General features: G+C 45.5%; 1 protein-coding gene across 2 annotated transcripts in view; it reads left to right on the plus strand.

The window, feature by feature from the left end:
* Positions 1-436: 436 nt before the first annotated feature.
* Positions 437-21,278, plus strand: part of CAMK1G (calcium/calmodulin dependent protein kinase IG) — a 30,217-nt gene continuing 9,375 nt past the window's right edge. For both annotated transcript variants that reach the window (XM_015117620.3, XM_077937105.1), the window contains exons 1-4: positions 437-492; positions 11,625-11,745; positions 16,620-16,748; positions 19,860-19,934. In XM_015117620.3, the coding sequence (XP_014973106.1) occupies positions 11,654-11,745; positions 16,620-16,748; positions 19,860-19,934 (296 nt within the window). In that variant the 5' untranslated portion in view covers positions 437-492; positions 11,625-11,653. The remainder of the gene's footprint in view (positions 493-11,624; positions 11,746-16,619; positions 16,749-19,859; positions 19,935-21,278) is intronic.

Below are 21,278 nucleotides of genomic sequence, written 5' to 3' on the forward strand. Positions count from 1 at the left end.
TTTTCAGGGAGAGGTTTTTAGGCAACATACGGCAGCACCTGAGTGGTTAAAAGGGAAACTGAGGCAGACAATCCTAGAAAGCTTATCTGATTTTTTCTGTCATCACCCATTCAGGATAATGGGAACCTATAATTCGATATGTTTGCTTTTCATTCTTCCTTTCTATCTTTTCATCACACACATCAATGCAAACACAATTGCACACACACACACACACACCAGGCAAAAATGCACAAGCATTTTTCTGGATAAGACTCATTATTGCTCGGTGGGAGGGAGGGAGAGCAGAGCCGAGGAAAGGAAAGACAGATGCAAGCCACCCTAGCTACTTTTACTCCCCTTTAAGGCTGCATGGTTACGGTCCTGGGAAAGAAAACTCCTGCATTCCTCCCCTTTAATTGGGTTTATTGTTAAAGCACTGGAGCAGCTAATCCTCACAGACCTGTAGGAGCTGGAGTGGGAGCCCAAGCAGGATTCTTGCCGAGTCCGTGGGTAAGATGACCCTGCTTCTTTTCTTGGCTTTAGGGGGTCTCCTTGCTTAGTGGGAAGCGTGCAGCACCTAGCGAGTGGATTTGAAGAGCCACTTTGTAAGCAACTTGGGCATTTATTTCAGCCCCAGTTCCAGGCTTCCCTGACTCTTTTGGCATCAAGGGTAAGTTATAGGTGTCTTGGAAAATAAGTCTGAATGGGGGTCCGGGTGGAGCCATCTGTCCATCATTCCTGGGCTGGCTTGCATGGAAACCTTTTGCACTTCTGGGCAGGGAAAAGGGAGAAAAATATCTTTATGTGCCCCTCCTGCAATGTCTGCATTCTAGGGACAAGCCTCCAGGCTCTATGCCTGGAGGGACCCCATCCATCTGCTGGGGTGTCAGCACCTCCAGCTCTCTTGCACCCCTCCCTCCTATTCAACCTTCATCTCTTAACCTCTCTGACCCCATCCATCAAATAAGGTATGCCCTCTCTGCCTACCTCTTTGGGTTATTGGGAGGATTAGCAGAACCAATGACAAAATCATTTGTAAACAGCCTGTGGCTCTGCAAACCTAAGGAAGAAGAATCAGCCTCAGTCCCTCCTGGAGAGGTCTGTGGACAGGCTTCAGGCTCCCTATCCCCGGCCGCGTTAAGATGCAGAACACAGTCGAGCTATCGCTGTCAGTCACAAGACAGCTCCTTCACCTTCCCCAGGGGCGTGTCTACCTCCCTTCTGTTTTTAAACTTCCCTAGTTTACCTCACAGGTGAAGATCTTGAAAGGAGGTCTGGATTCACCAACACCATCACCCCCATCCACACCGTGGCCCCTTCTCTCCACGTAACTTTGACGTACAAACATTAACCCTGAGGCTCCCGGAGGTGGCTGCCAGGGCTCACGCTGGTCTGGCTGCAGTGCTTGGCTGGCCAGCCTCTTGCTCTGGAGTGAGATAAATTGATCATGAGGAAAATCTCTGAGAAGGGTCAAGAGAGTCAAGCAGATTCCGCCTTAGGTAAGAAGATGATCTTTTCCAGATCATAAGCTGAAGACAGAACAAGGCCCCTGTCATTCCTGCTGACCCAAGCTTAACCAGAACCAAAGATGAGACCCACCTCTGAAACAGGCTGTAACACAGAGTGCTTAGTAATACCTGGTATGCGGACCACATTTTACAGTTTAGAATGTGTTTATAATTAATCTTCTTTAGGACGATCCCATCAGATGATGTGGCATGTATTATTTCCCCCTTAATATAGATGAGACCACTGAGGCTCAGAGGTTAAAGGGGTTGTAAAGCTGGTGATGGTGATGGCATTTGAACCCAGATCTATTGATAAATTCAGTGACCTTTCCATGATGCTGCAGATTGCTCTGGTGTGTGCGTGTGCGTGTGTGTGTGGCTGCTTATTAAGAGTCCTCTTCAGAAAGTACTCTTTGGGAAAGAAGCTTGAGGTTAGAGTGAGAAATGGTTTGAGCTGGAGCCATGAGAGGCTTGGGGCAATAGATATGCTGCCCCCAGCCTCTGTGCTGAGAATCTGAGTGCTTTAAGGATTCAGTCCTTTCCAGATTGTCCGAGCCATGTGTTCCCAGGGGAATCAGTCAGACGTTAGGATTGCATTACAGCATCATGAGGATGAAGGTGGAGATGAGTGACATCCCAGCAACCGCCACCAGGAAAGAGGCAACAGGTTATGTGGTACAGCGACGAGAAGACTAGCGTTGGAATCCAGTTCAGTTCTATCATTCACTATCAGTTTGATGTGGGGGATTTTTCTGAACATTTCTACTTATCAGTACCTGAGATGTAAAATGCGGTTACCTTGAAAGGGGGACATGAGTCATTAAACAAGATAATGCATGCAAAGTGCCTAGCGCGGTGCCCCACCCAGGTGCGTGGTCCAGGGCAGCGAATACTATAAAGCCTAGGAGAGATTCTACCTGGAAGTGAAAAAGCATCCCCCTCTAAGAGGAGAGCACCTCCCTCCCTCCCTCTCCCCGATACACACGCACACAGGGCCAGAAATAAATTGCCACACGAATGCGCGCGAGTGACGGCGCCTAGCCACAGCCTGCCAGCGCCAGCGAGTGAATGAGCTGCAGCATGAATGAGGGGAGCGGCTGAGTCTGCAAACAGGCTGCGTGCCTGGCGCTACAACTGCAGGCGCGCCGCCACGGTCAATGGCGAGGGGGTTGGGGCTGAGTGGGAGCGGCTGCCAGCAAGAAAGCAAGCTGAAGCAGGCAGGGGACTGCACGGACTATCCATGATTGTGGAGGAAAGGCTGGTAACTCAGAGCTTCCTGACACAGCCCTTCGTCCTGAATTCAGCCTGTCCTTTCTTTTGCACTCCATTCCTGGTGGGGGAAATATCCTTCCTCTCCCCTTCTGGAAGCCGCAGTAGAGTGCCTGGCTGTGACGGTTAATAGTAATGAGCGTTCAGCCTGTACAAAAGAGGCACCTCTTGCATGGGATTAGGCTTGAAGGCGGTGTGTGACACACAGTCAGTGTTAACCTTGAAAACTCCTTAGAAAAGTGCCCCAGTGGAGACCTGATATCGCCCATGAAAAAATCCCAACAAAAGTATTATTTCCTCTCTTGTTGCAACAGTTCCCTGCTTTCTTGGTTGGGTACCAGATGAAGTAGTTGGCTTGCATTCAGGGCTATGATGTATGAAAAATCATATATCTTTAAACACTTTAGAATCACAGTGAGATGAGATGCTCACACTGTGAAAGGCACGTGGGAGCTGGAACCAGCTGAAGGAACAGCAGATCCCTGTCTCCTGTCCTGTGCTCACCCCTGTTTAAGTCCTTATTGGTTTCCCTTTCTTTCTCCAGTGCTTAGTGTTTAATTCGTGTGCCTATAATGTGGACCCACGGCATGGCACTTTAGAGGTTGCAAACTGCTTTTGTGCCCATTGAAGCATTAGCCCTCCAAAGAAATGCTGAGAAATAGAGCAGGGATCATTATTCACACTCAGCAGATGAGGAAACCGAGGCCCAATATGCTTAGCAGCACACTAAGAATAAGCAACATACCCTGCTCTTTGCAATGGTCCCTGCGTGTTGACCCCTCAGCTACCACATGAAGCCCTAGAGAATTGTCTTCACATCCTCTGTAAGAAGCACATAGTAAACCATAAGCAACACATAAATTATGGCTTGTCACTGCAGTCAGAGTGATTTTGTCAAACTTAGATGTAGGTTTGCGCCTTAAATAAACTGCAGGCAACAATGGAAAAACCTTCTCCCTGGGTCATTTTGTGAACAGAAATTGGCATGCAGAGTTGATCTTTGAAATGCAGAATGACAGTGGCAGAAGGGCTGGGAAATGGAGTGGGTGGTCCTTGGAGTTTCTCTCCAGTCAGAAGACTCCTGAAGCCTTTAGGCTCCAGAACCTGGGCTTTGGCAAGCTAATGAGCCACTTGGGTTGCAACCCATGAACTAGAAATAAGTTCTGACACAGGCCCAGCCGTTCACCTATGACACCACAAGGATGGTAAAACTGTGACTGATGGCAGAGGGCTGCTAGAAATTTCATCTATCCTTTCAAAATATGAAGAATTACAAAGCATTAGAGATGGCCTAGTCTACATTTTCCAAAGGATGCTCTGAGAAACCCTAGATCCCCTGCACACTAATATGAGTGTTACAGAAGGAAATAATTTCACTGTCTACTAAATTTGGGAAATGCCGGATTAAACAGCATTAAGCATGTGTCTTTAATGGTCCTCAGAGCCTTTAATAAGCTAATGTGGATTATGAATCTCCAAGAAGGGGGCCAGAGGAGGTAGCAAATCTACCCTGCTCACGGAGAGTCGCCCAGGACTAACATAATGAAAAGCAAACTTCGGGGAACTTTAATCTAGTCCAATCTCATCTGTTCACCAAAGAGGAGGATGAAAACTCAGGGATGTATAGTGATCTGCTTGGGGCTGCACAGCTACTGGATATCAAACCAAGACTGGAACAAGCCTCGGTTCTTTCCAGTATTCTTTTAACCCAGTGGATGATATAAAGTTCAATATGGGCCAGAGTGTAGAAAATTGTGGGACCCAGCAAGAAAACTTCCCAACTTTTGCCTTTTACCCTTTTGTCACGAAGTACTGACAGATTTCCATGATTCTGTGTGCCCCAGCCTGGAGGCAGAGAGCACATTCTTATTGAAGATGATCCAACTGATAACCTCCCTCCCAAGGTCCATAGGCTCTTCTGAGTCATGGTCCCAAAGAATGGAAAATCCTGGAAGCAGAGACTATAAAGCAGTCTTAGGGTAGACTGATTCCTCTAAAGTCAGTGAAAGAGCCAGGCATGATCCAGAAGGCCTGAGCCTGCTCACTATGCCCCAGAGTGATTCAAGCCTCCTTGCTCAGAAGCCCCTAGTGACAGCACTAGCAAAAGGAGGGTGGCTCTTTCCATGGGTAGAATTGAGAACCATTATCTGTGGGCTTAAGATTGCAGAGGTGCTACTCAAAGATGCTCTCCTTCCCTGTCCCCATCTACTCTGGTTAGTCCATGCCCAGTTTAGGAACACTATGATTGTTCCTACACTGTACCTATTGTAATGGTTTGGAGTGGATTGGATTGGAATGGAGTGGAGTAGTGTGGATTGGATTGGATTGGATGGAAAGCCTTTGAATTCTAACGTGATGCTCCTAAGACTCTGGATCACCTAATTAGGAGTGTAACACTTTTAAGCTATTAGCCCAGCTGATTAATTTAATAAGCACCTCAGGGCAGGTCCCTAAATGGCTGCAACTCAAATAGGAAACTTTGGATAGTGAGGCCATGTGGAGAGTGGGGCAGAAGTGAGAGTCCAGAGAAAGAATCTGGCCAGTGTGGGGTCATGAGGTGACCTGGCAGTTTTAGGGTACATGACCACAGTGAGGAGGCCACTGCAAACAAACCTTATCTGCCTGAGAGTTCTGTCTGGGGCTAGTGATGCTCCCTTTACTAAATGAAGCTGGAAAAGGAGGAAGGACAGAGAAGCTCCATGGAAGGAGCACCTGCCTGCTGGGCTCATGGCCCAAGCATCTCTCACCAGCATCTCATAAACAGGCACCACACAGCCTGCCACTAGGAGCATGGAAAGGGCTGCACTCAGAGGCAGCGTCCACCCCAAGGCTGTACTGCCTGCCCTTTAGGAAGAACTTTCCCCTCTGTAACCTCCTCCACAGCTGCAGAATTTTCCCCCAAGAGGCCAGGAAGATCATCCAAAAAATACAGTTGAGCACTAACCAGGAGGCAGGTACTGCAGTAGCCCCAAGGGAGGCAGCGAGACAGCCAAGGTCTTTGTCTGTGTGGAGTTACTTTCTACAGAGGAGATCAACCTCTGACAAATAAACAGGGTGCTTTGAGATTGTCATATGTATTACAGAAGAAAGGACTGGCTCACCTAAGAGAGAGTAACTCTGGGTGTGGGTAGACAGACTCTAGGTAGAATGGTCAGAAAGAGCCTTGTCTAGTGTCCCAGGGAAGTTCTTCTGACCAAGAACTGGACACAGGTCCCATCCCAGGCACTACTGTCCCTGAAATGATGATGACAACAAAGAAGCCAAGCAGATTTGGCCTTCTATGGCCATTTCACCCTCTCCTGCTGCTGTGCCATGGGCAGAACCTCACAGTGAGGACTACAGAGAGGAAGGCCGTGCTGCAGTCCCTTCTCGGGGCTCAGGTCTTCTTGCTATAGGCTCCTCTCTAAAGCAATATAAAGAATACATCCACCCACCTTCCATACTCATCTTAAGTCTAACTCCTCCACAGTGCGCTCCACAATCAACCCACCCTCAAGCTTTTCTTTCTCATTCACTCATTTAGCAACCATGGGCTGGACCTTTAGCGAGTGCCAGGAACAGTAGTAGGTTCTAGGATTTCAAAGATGAGTAACACATGGTCCCAGTCCTTTAAACAGACTGGTCTGCATTCTTAGCTCCTTATTTATATATCTGCATTTGGTCTTCATAACCTGATTGTAAGCACTTTTAAGGCCAGACTCCTATCATAGAAATGTCTATTTATAGCCCAAAGGGTATACAGGAAGTACTTAATAAATGCATGTTGCGTGAAAGAGTATTACCTCCACAACTCAAAGATAGTTCCATGAATAAAGTCATTTCCTTTGCTAGGAGCCATTTTTGCAGAATATTCTTGAGAATCTTGCTGTGCTGAGGTGCAAGGCGCCTGAACCAGCCACGAAGCCAACATTCTCCAAGTCTCCTGAGCTATCGACGTGAAATCAGCCCTAAATCTCAGAGAAATCTGTGGCGGCTGCTCCTGAGCTTTGAAACCCAATGGAAATTGTTGCCAGAAATAGAGTGAGAGGCGGGGAGTACTTTGGAAACAAATGAGAGCAATACTGGAGCTTCAAGCTCCTTAGAATTTGTTTTCTTTTCCTCTGAAAAGGCCTAGATTACAGAAGTCAAGAGAGGAGGGGGAGGACTTCAGCAGAAAGAAGCAGGATGCAGCCATGGAAGAAACATGGGCACCCCTTTCAAAGCCCGCTGTTCAGACCTCCACCACACAGGGCATGGGGGTCTTGAGGCGATCGCTCTGGTTACAGAGGGGCGGGAAGGAAAAGCCAAAGCTATGGGGGTTTCAGATCTGGGCCTTTGAGTTTTCCACATTGCACTGAAGACGGAACTAAATGGTTAGGATTCAGTGTATGGGAGGAGGAGTGGGCGGGAAAGATGTTTTCTTATAGCCTAGCTTCGGCTAAGAATACTATGTTTTTAAAGCTATTTAAGAGAGAAGAGAAAGAAGGAACAGTGAGTACAGATCTGCTAATGAGGTGGTACAGCCTCCTGGAGAACAGGCCGTCATTCCATGGGAGCTCCGGAAGGGGGAGTGATGGACGCCTGGCTCTTGGTCCCAGAGCTGGAAGGCAGCTCTTGATTGGCTGGAAAAGCAACATCCACAGCCCTGTTGTTCTGTGGAGAGGGGAGAGAGAGAGGGTGGGGGAGGCACACAGGCAGTTGATTTTGCTTTGTTAAATGTTCAAACCTTTGCCCTTATCCCCTACTTTCAAGACTTCCCAGCAGCAGTGTATCTACACAGCGAGAAGTGTTTGTGATGCCCCCTGGAGACTGGGTCAGCTAAATGAGATTCTTTAAACCTGATAAGATTAACATGCAATAATGGACAATCTCAAATTTAAAGTACCCCATTTTTCTTTTTGCAGCCTGGTAAAGCGAGTGAGAGTTCATGCATTCTAGATGCCAAGCACCCTGATAAGTGGAAGCTGCTAGATTTGGGGTTCAGGATCTACAGAAAGGCATCTGGCTAAAGACATTCCCCAACTCTTATATTCCATCTTCCTCAAAGAGATCTCCACCAGTCAGGGTCCATTTGTCTCCACCTTGCGTACTGTGCCCTCAAAGTCAAGTGTCAGCCCACCACTGCCAGTGAGACCTCCTCTGGCCAGTGCCTGCATCCTGAACTGCTGTGGTCCCTTTGGGCTGCCACCCTGCCAAGAGGAACAGATCATCTAATGGGCCAGAAGACCCAAACACAAGCTACCAGATGTATATACAACTAGGTCAATCATGAAGGAGTTTCTCACATGCATTTTTTAATAATAAATAGCCAGGTTGCAAGTTGACACACTATTAAAATGTACACCAAAAAATGCAGCTTCCTTATTTCTTATAAATCTTTCTCATGAACTCCCACCCCACCAGGCAACAAAAAAGGAAATGGGGAACTTTAAATTTCAATTTGTCCATTATAGCATATAAATCTCCCTTTGGGTTTCAAGAGTCACCTTATGCCTTTCAGGAAAACACAGCCTTGAGATGGCCTTTCCTCTTCCTGCTCAACTTCAAGGTGGCATTTTATGTTGTAAGGTATTTACTTGACCTTGTTGTCGTATGGGAGAAGGGGGCCTCAGACTTCTCACACTTATCAGGGACCCTGGATTCCATAGTCCTCCGGATCCCATCAGAAACTGACTAGTGACCTCTGAAGTATGACTGGTCACACTGGTTCATGGGAATCATACTGACATACTCTACTAAAGGCCCTGATCCCAGCTGTTTGCTTACCTGAAAAGTCCTGGTCATCACCATCTCTTCTCACCAACCCCAGCCAGCTGGCCCTGACCTGCTCTACGTCCCCTCATAGGGCCATGAGCCATGATGACCTGGTAAATGTTTAATGACATGTCTTGGGGCAGGGGTCAGTGGAGTCAGGGAGAAGCCCTGATTATAGCTGTTGCCACTGTCCATGGTGTAAATACTCCTATTAGGCTGGGATTGGTGGCTCACACCTGTAATCCCAGCACTTTGGGAGGCCAAGATGGGAGGGTCACTTGAGCCCAGGAGTTCGAGGCCAGCCTGGGCAACAGAGTAAGACCCTGTCTGGAAAACAAATTAAAATTAGTCAGGCGTGGCGATGCATGTCAACTACTAGGGTGACTGAGGTCCCAACTACTAGGGTGGCTGAGATGAGATCACTTCAGCCCAGGGGATGGAGGCTACAGTGAGGAATGATCACACCACTGTACTCCAGCCTGGGCAATAGAGCAAGACTCTGTCTCAAAAAAAATACTCCAGTACTCCTACTGTGGTCACTTTCTAGCTGCCAACATTAACACCAGAGATGTGCACAGCTGGCTCTCATGAGCTGGCATGAGCTGGCCCTGGGGAGGTTTTGGAGTCTCTGCCCATCATGAGGCACTGTCTCAACTCACCTCCTCCCTCGAGGCCTCCCCATGATTCCTCACTGCCCTGTTAGATGCAGTTGCAGGTGGACCTCCTCCTAGGCTTAAAGCCTCCCACCAGCAGGGTCCTGGTAAGCCACCCCATCCATGTCACCAGTCTCCCCATTCCTGAACAGATGCTCTAAAGCAAAGATCTGTGCTTTGGAAAACTATACCATCTGTCTCCCCATCCCCTTTCCAGGGTCCACTTGAACCAAAAGTAGCCATCTTTCCACCTCCTCTTCCTCTCTGCCAAGAGCCTCGCTTGTATCATATTCTTCTTATCCCAGGGCTCTAAGTCTCATATCGTGTTTTAATGGTGGAAGAGGTTTCCCTCTATTCCATGAAACCTGTTTTACCATGAGTCCTCCAGATGTGGATTACCAGGAATGAAATACATCAATAACTGTCTCCAGAATATTATCTCCATTACAACTGTTTATCATTGTAGCAGAACAGAAAAAAATAAAAATAAAAATAAAAAAAGAAACCACTGTTTATCACGTGTATCAACGTCTCTATATGCACTATTTCATTTAACCTTTACCATATCATAAAGGTTTTTGCCCCCACTTTACAGATGAGGAAATAGATTCAAAGAGGTTAGTAACTTGCCTTAGGCAAGGCCATTTACCTGGTAACTAGCAAAGGTAGGATTTGAACTCAGGTTGGCCTCCAAAACTATGCTCTTCACTAAATGCTGAATTGTAGACAAACTTTCTTTTTGTTCAAAGGCTATTATTAATAGGAGACCCCATAGAGTCTACAGGTGGTTTTTCTCAAGTGGGGAAGGAAGGTCATTGCCCAAGAGGGGCAGTCATTAGACATATTTTCCTATTTCTCCATCAGGTTCAAAGAGTGTGAGGGAGAGGGTGCTGGCAGAAATGGTGTCTCACTCATCACTCCTGGACACCCAGTACCCTGCCATCAGCTGTTGGAGGAGGTAGACAGAGTGGAATATCCAGAGGAACAGAAATTCCCTCCAACCATTTAACCCCATCCCAAAAATGTGTTTCTCTCTAGTATTCATGAGCTCAGTCAGGGCACCCCCAACCAATCCCAGATGCTCCTGCCAGAAACATGGGAGTCCTCCTGGACTCTGTCTGCCCCACCATATGACACATCGCCTAATACTGTAGATAACTGGACTCCCAGAATACATCCCAGGTTCATCATTCTCTCCTTCACTCCCATCTGGCCCGAGCCACCATCATCTCTCTCCTAGACTTCTGTCCCCTACCCGTTTTCCATGCAGCAACTCTTGCCCCTTCCACTCCCTTCACAGATCAGCCAGAGAGAACTCTTTAAAACATCAATGGTGTAATTAACTCCCCTGCTAAAAATACTTCATGTCTTCCCATCTCACTTAGAAGAAAATCCAAGGTCTTTAACAGAGTCTACAAGGCCCTTTATGGTCTGCCCCTGCCTGCCTCTCCCTGCCCATTCTCCACCCCCGACCATACGGCGCTTACTCTGCACCAGCCACGCCATCCCTTCAGGCTCTGGAGCACACCATGCTCTTTCCTCCCTTCGCGATTTGCTGTTATATTTCCTTTGCAGAGAAGCTCTTTCACATGCTTTTTGCTTGGTTGGCTCCTTCCCAAATTTTGCGTCTCAGCTTAAATATGGCCTGCTCAAGAGGCCTTCCCTAGCCTTTATCTAAAGAAGACTCTCCCTGTTTATCTCTATGACAAACCCAGGTTTTTGTCTTTCATGATTTTCCCCACACTTTGTAACTGTACACGTGTGACTTTACTTGCCCATTGCCCATCTCCTTCAGACTGGCAGCCTCATGAAGGCAGGGCCAGCATCTGTGTTGTTATCAGTACACATCGGCACCTTGCATATGGTAGGTGCTAAATAAATATTAGTTGACTGTTGAATACGTATGGTAACTCCAGAACTCTGATATAAATTTAGGAAATGATTCAATTTAGATTTTCATGAATAACTATTTGCCCAGCACTGTGCTAAATGTTGTAGGAGTTACAAAAACAGCACAATACTCATTCATTTAACCCATAACAGGTGGGAGAGAGGTACTAGTGAGAAAAATTGAGGGAGGTGGCAGAGTTGTGACATGAGAGAGGAAGCCTGGCTGACTCTGTAGTCTGAGTAAACATTATGACTATCATTTGGAAAACATAGGACATGCCTCAGCTCAGCTCAGATCCCCTCAAGGTGGATATTCCCAGGTTATCTACACACGTACTCACTACTGCCCTGATGTGAGCATGCAGCAAGCATAGTACCCATGTAGTAGGCATTCCATAACTTTGTCCTTGTACTTTTTATAAGCAAGTGTGGAGATAGTTTTATTTTTGCCAGTTATCCAGGTTTGCTCCTAATCCTTCCTTCTGATAATTACAGAAAGATGTGAGTATTGCAGCCTATTTTTAATCTTGTTTGACAAAGCAACTGACCAGACTTTTTTTCTCCTCTTTTTCCCCCCGTTCCAATAAAGCATCCTCAGAAGCTTCAACTCTGGAGGCGATGGGTCGAAAGGAAGAAGATGACTGCAGTTCCTGGAAGAAACAGACCACCAACATCCGGAAAACCTTCATTTTTATGGAAGTGCTGGGATCGTAAGTCCTGAGGCTATAAGGCCGGGTGGGCTGGGCTGCCTGCAGTGGGAGGTTGGAAGAGTTGTTCTCTGCTGGCTGCAATTGATGAACTGGACTGAGGCTGCTGTGACTTCATTTTGATTTCTTTAAGGGACTTAGGGAGAGTTTTGTGGCCTAGAGGATGGTGGGTGGAGTGGGTGGCAGGTGCTTTGGGTAATACCAAAGATGATTTAATACATTGGATATAGTCCCAGCTACTCGGGAGGCTGAGGCAGGAGAATTGCTTGAACCTGGGAGGCGGAGATTGCAGTGAAAGGAGATTGTGCCACCACTCTCTAGCCTGATGACAGAGCAAGACTCTGTCTCAAAACAAAACAAAACAAAATTGGAGCCCTCAGGGAATACCAGTCCCTTTCCCCCAGGGCTTACCTCCTTCCGACCCACCTGCAGTGACCTATCCTCCTTCCAGATCTGTGACAGCTTGTGGGTTCTTGCCTCTGTCACAGGAGAGGGGAGTTGGAGAGCACTTCTGGAGGGCCAGTGACCCTAGAACTTTCCCAGCCTCCTCCCCCAGCATCTTCATTTCTCCATCAGTGAACAACCTCATCTTCTGCTCTCACTGGAACATAAGGGGCTTTTCAGGTCCAGGGAGCTCATGGGTCACACACACCTGAATCAGCCCCCTGCACCACCATCCTCCCTCCTCCATATCTAAGTGTTTCAGCTGTGCTGTAGTCCATACCTCTGCCAGCCTGCAGGGTGTCTGAGCCTGCCCCTTGAAGATGATTACACGACTGGCAGACCAGAGACAGTTTGTCTGGAGCTGACTCTCCACTTAGTCCTGCCTCTCCCCTGGGAGGCTGCAGACTCTGACGCAGGCTGGCAGCAGCTCCAGGCCACTGGCCCCCAATCCCCTCAGAACCCCAGCTGGTCAGCTAATTAGTCTAGGCTAATTGGGCCTGGACAGTGAGGAGCAGCCAGCGGGCTGTCCATCCGGGTAAGCTTTCTCTGTAGCCGATGCCACTTCACTTTGCCCTGACTAGGAGGCAATGACCTCAGGCAATGACGGCTGCCCACACTCGTGCTGTAGACAGAGAAGTGACTTCTGAGCCCTCCTGGCACAGGCAGGTTGTCAGGCTGTGAAAGTGCAGGAGGATCCCAGCGGGATGCTGGTCATGAGAGCATGGGCCTTCCATCAAAGGCCTTTACCAAGACGGGAGTGATGAGAGAGGGGGTTTTGGCAGGAGAAAGAGACAAGGCTCACGAGTAAGTCAGAAATGATTTGCTAAGTGTTCCAAAAATCCAGAGGAGAGGAGAGAAGGGAGCCCAGGTTGACAAGAATTTACCATCTGCTAGACTTGTGCTGTAGGACTCCAAAGATGGACACACCTTCCCTCTGAGAGCTCAGTGAAGTTTACCATAGCAGCACCTAAATCTGGGAGAACATCAGAGTCATCTGGAGAGTTTATGCCTCCAACTTTTAACTGTGAAAATGTTTAAACATATGGAAAAGGTGAAACAATGGTAAAATGAACATCAGTATACCCACCATCTAAATTCAACATTGTTAGCATTTCACTATACAGTATGTATTTTACATCATACACACACACACACACATACATACATGTACTGAACACTGAACTATTTGTAAATAAGTTGCTAACATGATGACATGTCACCTCCGAATCTTCTGTTTGTATCTCCTAAAATAAAGGTATTTTCACATATATCTACAATATCATTGTCACACTCAAGAAAATGAATAACAATTCCTTTTAGCCTGGGTGACTTTTGAAAAATAAACCCCGGTCTCAGACCCACTAAATTGGAATTTTGGAAGATAGGATGCAGCAGCCAGGAATCTATATTTTAAGTGCTTCTGGTGTTCTAATGTATCTAGCTCAGCAGTGATTTGAAGGGAGCAGAAGGACAAGACAGGAGGCACATCACAGCTGTTGCAGAAGTTAGAGCTGAGCGAAAGAGAAGACACCTCAGTGGTGCTCGGGATGAAGACCAGTGTCCCCAGGCTGCAGACCCCACAGACTTACCACAGTGGGGTGTGGTGGAGAGTGGACAAGTGTACAAATTATGAAAAAGGTGCTCTTTTATCTAGCCTGCTGTCTGCTGGGGCAGGAAATATAATAATTATCATATGAACATGTAGGATGGCTTCAAGGTGAATGGCACCTGCTGGAACTGTTGCACTGCACAACCTGCCCAACCATAGCAGGGGCCCTGTCTTAAGTGTCCATTTTCTGTGGCCTCTTAATATGTCATTCTTATGTGTTGTGTATGTATCTGTCTTTCACACTGAATCCCAAGCTGGACCAATACTAATCTCAGTGCCTGACACAGAGAAGTTCCATCGGTTCAATAAGCATTCATTGAATACCTGAGAGCATTTTTCAAATCAAATGCTAATTGCTTATTTGTCCCTGTTCCTCACTATTCTACAGGCTCCTTAAGAATGGAAACACTCACCTTTTACTTTCCAGTGTCTAAGACTCAGTAGGTGCTCAATAAATCTTGGTTGAAGGGATGAGTAAGTGAATGGATTAACAGAGCAAGCTCAGGAGGCTTTGATTAACTCAGTTCCAAGTGCAGCTGGGAAAACAGGAAACTCAGACACAGGAAACACCAAGTAATTTCTAATGCAGATTTTTAAAGTCCTTGTAGAAGCTTGACTCCCATTGGGCTTTCATTCTAGCATATCCAGATGGCAGGGTCAAGGATGGCTCAGCTGTTTCCTTACTTAGATTCTCTCTCCTCTTGTACTACTGGGTGTTCTTCATAATGGTATTCAAATAGTAGTGATGATAATAATAGTATCTAACACATATAGTCTTAATAGATGTCAGAAACACTTTTAAGCAATTTACATATATCAAGTCATTTAATCTTCTAAACAACCTTGTGAATCAGATACTATTGATACTCCAACTTTTCAGATGAGGAAACTGGGAATATGGGAGTTAAGTGACTTTTTACTCCAAAAGCTGAGATTCTAACATGAACAATCAGGCTTCAGCATCCACACCAAGCTTAACTGCTGGTCTGATGGTCTGGTCTCCAGAGGACCCCTTCAAACCAAGAGGCCTGTAATTTGGACTCCTACCCTGTATTCCCATTGGTTCCACCTTCCCTGTCTTCAGAGCCTGCCTCAGAGACTGCTAGGTTCTGTCTTTTGTCTTTGAAGATCCTACTGAATGAATGAGAGGATGATCAGCACCCTGGCCTCTGATAAGGGTGATCATCACCATCTAAAATTGAGAGAGAAGTCTTTTTGTTCTCACTGTATTTCCACTGTGTCCCCTGTGCTACCTCCAGCTGCCACTCCAGTGTGCCACACTGAGTCACATTGAAAGTGACATGAATTGACTCTGTAGTGGCTTCTTTTTAGTGGGCTTGCCAAGTGGAGAAATCTTTCCACAGCTGCAGGGGACTCTCTGTCTCTAGGGATCATTCCCAAACTATAGAACCAGGAAATAACACATGCCTAGTCCCTGAATCTGTGGTGGGATCTTTTTCTTCCAATATGATCTTTAAATTAGAAAGCACATTAGCATGTCAGATACACCTGCCATCAACATAACTCAGCAGCGCCCAAATGACAGTGAAGAGTAATTATCAGCCTTTCCCTCATCTACTCTTTCACTTTGCCTCTAAGTTTAATTGTTTAACTTTTTAGTTGGAAATAATTTCAAACTTAGAAAAACATTTAAAAAATAAGAATAACACCAGGCGTGGTGGCTCATACGTGTAATCTCAACACTTTGGAATGCCAAAGCAGGAGAATTGCCTGAACCCAGGAGTTCAAGACCAGTTTGGGCAACTGTATTAGTCTATTTTTATACTGCTATAAAGAAGAGCTTGAGACTGGATAATTTATAAAGGAAAGAGACTTAATTGACTCACAGTTCAGCATGGCTGAGGTGGCCTCAGGAAACTGACAATCATGGCAGAAGGTGAAGGGGAAGTAAGGCTCCTTCTTCACAAAGCAGCAGGAAGGAGAAGTGCCAAGCAAAGGGGGAAGAGCCCCTTATAAAACCGTCAGATCCCATGAGAATTCACTCACTATCATGCGAATATCATAAGGGAAACTGCCCCCATGAGCCAATCACCTCTACCTGGTCTCTCCCTTGACACGTGGGGATTATGAGGATTATAGGGAGTACAATTCAAGATGAGATTTGAGTGGGGACACAAAGTCTAACCAGATCAGCAACATAGTGAAGCCCTGTCTCTAAAAAAATAATAAAATAAAATAAGAATAAGAATGGTAGAAAGAATTTCCAAATGCCCACTACCCAGATTCACCTCTTGTTCACAATTTCCCCCATCTGCCTTCTCATTGCAATGTTCTCTGTAGATTTGTAGAGATAGATATAGAAAGATGATTCTTTCCTAATCTCCGAAGAGTTAGTTGTGGACACCATCACCCTTTACCCATCAAGGACATTCGTGTATATTTCTAGGGATGGAGTATTCCCTTACGTGACCATAGTACAGTTCTCAACTTCAGTCAATTGAATATTGACTCATTAAGTGTACCTAGTCTGTCATCCATACTCCAGTTTTATTGATTGACCCTATTATGTGTCTTATAGCATTTTCCCTCCAGTACAGGCTGCAGTCTAGGGTCTGGTATTGCACTTCGGTGTTATCTCTCTCTAGCTTTTTATGACATTGGCATTTTGGAAGAATACAGGTTCCCCTCTGCCCTTTTTTAAATTTTGTATTTTCCTGATGTTTCTTCCAGATTTAAATTCAGGATATGCCTTTGTGGTCAGAGGACTACATAGACTCTGTTGCGTCCTTTCTCAGGTCTCACATCTGGAAGTGTAAGATGTCTGCCCCCTACTAAGTTTTATCTTTTGGTATCTTCTCCTCAGAGGAGCTTTCTCAGAAGTGTTCCTGGTGAAGCAAAGACTGACTGGGAAGCTCTTTGCCCTGAAGTGCATCAAGAAGTCACCTGCTTTCCGTGACAGCAGTCTGGAGAATGAGATTGCTGTGTTGAAAAAGTGAGTGGGTCTTAGGGTTGATTGGATGTCACTATGGGATCATAACATTTTCTTCATAAATTTCCTTCAAGAAGGACTAGGACTGGATTTCTGCACCCAAAGGCATTGCTCCCTTTGATTGAGTTGATGGGTCAGTTCAATTAGCTAAGTTTAGTTGGACAGCTGTCCTAGCTGATTTTTTTTTTTTTTTTGGCAGCAAATTGATGCGCAAACCCACTGGTGGCAGAACTGGTTTGTGCACATAGGCTGGAGAGTAATTAGCTCAAAGGAACAAAAATCAATTGAGGGCCAGCCTCAGGAAGAATTAATAATTAAGGAAGCAGCGTAAGATTTCAAAATTAGCTTCAATTTATACCAAAGCAAACAGAGGTTCAGCACCCCAACCATCATAATGAAGGCGACACTACAAATCATCAAATATTTACAGCAAGACTCTTACAACAGGCCCTTGTGAAACCCTTATGGTGTACCAAAAGTGTATTAGGCACATGAACACAGGATCAGGACCACAAGGATGAGGCAGACAAAATTCTGTACCCTCAGGAGCCTACGTTGGATACAGAGGTGCCCATAAGAAAATCCAACAAAATCAGATGTAAGTCACACTAGCAGAAGGCAGACTTTGGAGGAGATAAAGATTCATTTTGCCTATATGTGTGTTTTTATGAGTATGAGTTATTGGACCACTTTCAAAGAAGATGGACCTTGATGGATGAGTCAAACTTTGTGGGGGCAAGAAGGGCAGTGCAGAAAGGGAATTCAGGCCAAGAGTAGCATAAACTTTAATGTAGAATGATGTAAGTGCAAGGGATTTTAGGGAAGAGTGAGTATTTGAAATCCTTGAATTTAGAGTGCATAGTATTAAGAGACAAGTGATGAAACTAAAATCGTGAAATAAGACTTAATTACAAAGGATCTTAGATGGCATGATAAGGAATGTTGGCTTTATTCTGTGGGCAAAAAGAAGTCATCAAAGGATTTTAAGTGAGGAGTCACATTGTTTGATTAACATGTTGGAGCTATCTCTCTCAAGCATGGTGGAGGATGGATTGGAGGGTGCCAGCCTAGAGGACAGGAGGCCAATTATAAGACTTTCACAATAATTTAGGCATGGGTTGAGAATACAAGAGAAGGTGGTGGCAGAATCATGTGTGCCTAAAAGGACTAGATTACAAAAGATGTTTCAAAGGGAGAAGTGACTGGGTTTGGGGTTGACTGCTAAAAGTGTACAAGACAAAAGCATCAAAAGAGACCCTGAGATTGAGCAATTAAGTGGACAACTATGTCATTGCTTGGGATAGAGAACAAAGAGGATGTGTACGCTTGGATGAAATAGAAAGAAATTGGTTGGAATATACTGAATGTAAGTATCCACCTATCTCAACATGAAGGCATTTTGTAACATGCTAGAGACATAGGTCTGGGATCCAGGGAGATTAGGGCAAAGAAAGATTGCCAACTAATTGAGAGCAAGGACCATGTCATCTTTCTTATTATTGCCTTGTATCAACAGTATTTATGCTCAATAAATGTTTGTTCAGTGAGTGAATAATTGATAAACTAATGTCAGCATTGCCAGCTTATGAGTATAGTTGAATTCATCAAGTGACAACTGCCACAGGTCTATATTTTCTAAAATATCGTAAAGAAGATAGCTACTATTGGTTATGTGTTTACCCTTCCCCAGGCACTGTATTAAGCATTATGCATTATCTCCTTTTATCCTGATACAATTCTATAAGAGACACATACTTTTCAGACAAGGAAATTAAGGGTTTGAAAACTGGAATAAGCCAGCTGAAGTTACCTAATTGCCTGAACTAGATGTGAACGCAGGCCTGACTGAGTCTGAGTCTGAGTTTAAGTCCTTAACCCCTGTGCTGCACAGCCAGGAGTAAAATTCCTAGAGAATTTTCTCCTTTACAGGCATGCATAGCATTGCTGCCTGGCAAGCCAAGCCCCTCTGCTAATACGATTATTCTGCATGATGCAGTCTTTGAGTAACCCCGAACAAGGGTAATAGAGGGCCAGACTTCTCCACCATGATGCTGTCGACATTTTGAACCAGATAATTCTTTGTGGTGTTGGAGGCTGTCCTGTGCATTGTTGGATGTTTAGCAGCATTTCTGCCTCTACCCACTAGATGCCAGCAGCACCTCCCCCTGCCCTAGTCGTGACAATCAAACATGTCTCAAGATATTGCCAAATGTTCCCTGAGAGGCAAAAGAGTCCTTGGTTGAGAATCACCTATCTAAGTCATCCCACAGAACTCACCCTAAAAATAAGCATCTACCTTGCTTCTCACGATATCCTGGAACACTAATTTTTCAACACTTCCTCTGTGGTTATCCAAGAGGAGGCTCAGCTCACCTGAATCCTTCCCATTGTATACAGGTTGAGCATTCCTACTCTAAAATCCAAAATTCTCCAAAGTCAGAAACATTTTTACCATTGACAGGATGCCACAAATAGAAAATTCCACACCTGACCTCATGTGACAGGTCACAGTCAAAATGCATTCAAAGTTTTGTTTCATGCACAAAATTATTTTTTAAATATTGTGTAAAATTACCTACCAGCTATGTGTATAAGGTACACATGAGACAAAAACGAACTTCATGTTTAGACTTGGGTCCTATCTCCAAGGTATATCATTATGTACATGCAAATATTCCAAAAACTCTTCTAGTCTCAAACATTTTAGATATGGGATACTCAACCTGTACTTTTTAAATGCAATATTTCTAACATCTGAATACCCACTTTGTAGAATAACCTAGAGTCAGGTATTCCCTTAGCCTTCCTCCATTCTTCTAACTGTCTCTTTTAGTAAAGTTTAAAGAGATTCCTGGCATAACAAGGAAGTGTTTGTTCCCTGAAGGAAGGATGATCAATTGTTCATTCAGTAAACACAGACCGAGCACCACCATAGGAATCTTTTCTCTGGGATTAATTTGTGACAGTCAACTTATTATGAAGACTTCACAAAGACCTAGTCTTCCTAAACATTGCCATCAAAAGCCTCCAACAGAAGCTTTTGGGCTAGGTCTGCATTCTTTGTCTGGACAACCTGAATCACATACCGTTCATCATGCACTTTATTTTTCCCAGGATCAAGCATGAAAACATTGTGACCTTGGAGGACATCTACGAGAGCACCACCCACTACTACCTGGTCATGCAGCTGTAAGTGATAGGCGACTTGCTTCCTCCACAGAGGCCTGGTGGTGTGGGGGAGGCCTAGAGGAGGTTGGTCGCTGGTGAGGGATGGACAGCGATTCAAAGACAAAAATGAAGACTTCATTCAGGAGGCTCATAAATGCCAAGGGTCCTTTTAGACTGAGTGTGCCTTTGGTCATGGGCAGGTTCTATGTGGGCCACAGGGTAAACCTGGGTTGATTATTGAGCTCCTTTGCACCAGGACAACCCTATCGGTTGTTAGAACATTTCTTACTAGTCAGCAAATAGCTGCGACCCCAACCCATCCATGTCCTTCTGCTGCCCAACCCCTCCTCGCCCCTTGCAACCAAACAACTGAAGGGGTAATGCCAGACTAACAAGGAGTTGCCAGAACCCTTTCCTGGCACCATGGCTTCAGTCCATTTGGACCAATACATGTTAATCAAATTGGATAGTAAATGTTTTAACATCACTCCAGCATAAAATTACTGTAGGAGCAGAAGCCACAGGTAGATATATTTCAATATAAAGAAAGATTTTCTCAAAAGAGAGCCACCCAAAGTTAAAGACGGGCTGTGATTGTGCGTGTCCACCTGTAGGACAGAAGTGGTGCTTCATTAGCAAGGTCTCTGTGTCATTGCCACATCCAAACAACAGTTCTGCCTGACAGCGACTGCTGTAGAGGTTGGTCGGTGTTCATGAGGACTCAGCATTGGGCTCAAAGACACTTCTGTTTATAAAGTACACACACACACAAATACACACACTTGCACATGCACACACACACGCACTCACACACCACTCTGCAATCTCAGCGTGGCTGGACACAACATGATTTTTGGCTGATGGGCTGATTCCTAAGAAACTTTAATGAGCTAACTCAGGCCTAAGCAGCTGATTAACTGGGGGGTCATCTGAGGGCCTCTAAAGAGAGGTAGCAGGCAGTCAAGGGAGTGAGATGGGAAGGGCCCCTAGTGGCACTAACAGGTGATCAGGGACCATCAGGTACTTCAATGAGGCCAAGCCAACAGTATTAGCACACAGTAATTCAGAAGGCAGGGAGGCAAGGAGATGGGCAGGGTTGGACGTCCCTGAGGAGACACCAAGCCTCCTCAGAGCATAGCTCCAGGACTCAGGCCCCTCAGGGTTAAGAATTCATACCTCTGTACAAACAGCACATTTCCTACAGGCCTTCAGCTACTATAGGAAAGCCCAAAGTCTAAAGACCGGAAGCCAAAGAGCAGGATAAGGTGAATTTTGATTGGAGAAATTGTGTTCCTTCATCACTAGTTGGGCATGAATGACCACATCTAATGTCATGGGACAGTGGTAAGGGGGACTAGGAGGGTG

This window comes from Macaca mulatta, chromosome 1 (assembly GCF_049350105.2).
Source record: "Macaca mulatta isolate MMU2019108-1 chromosome 1, T2T-MMU8v2.0, whole genome shotgun sequence".
NCBI lineage: Eukaryota > Metazoa > Chordata > Mammalia > Primates > Cercopithecidae > Macaca > Macaca mulatta.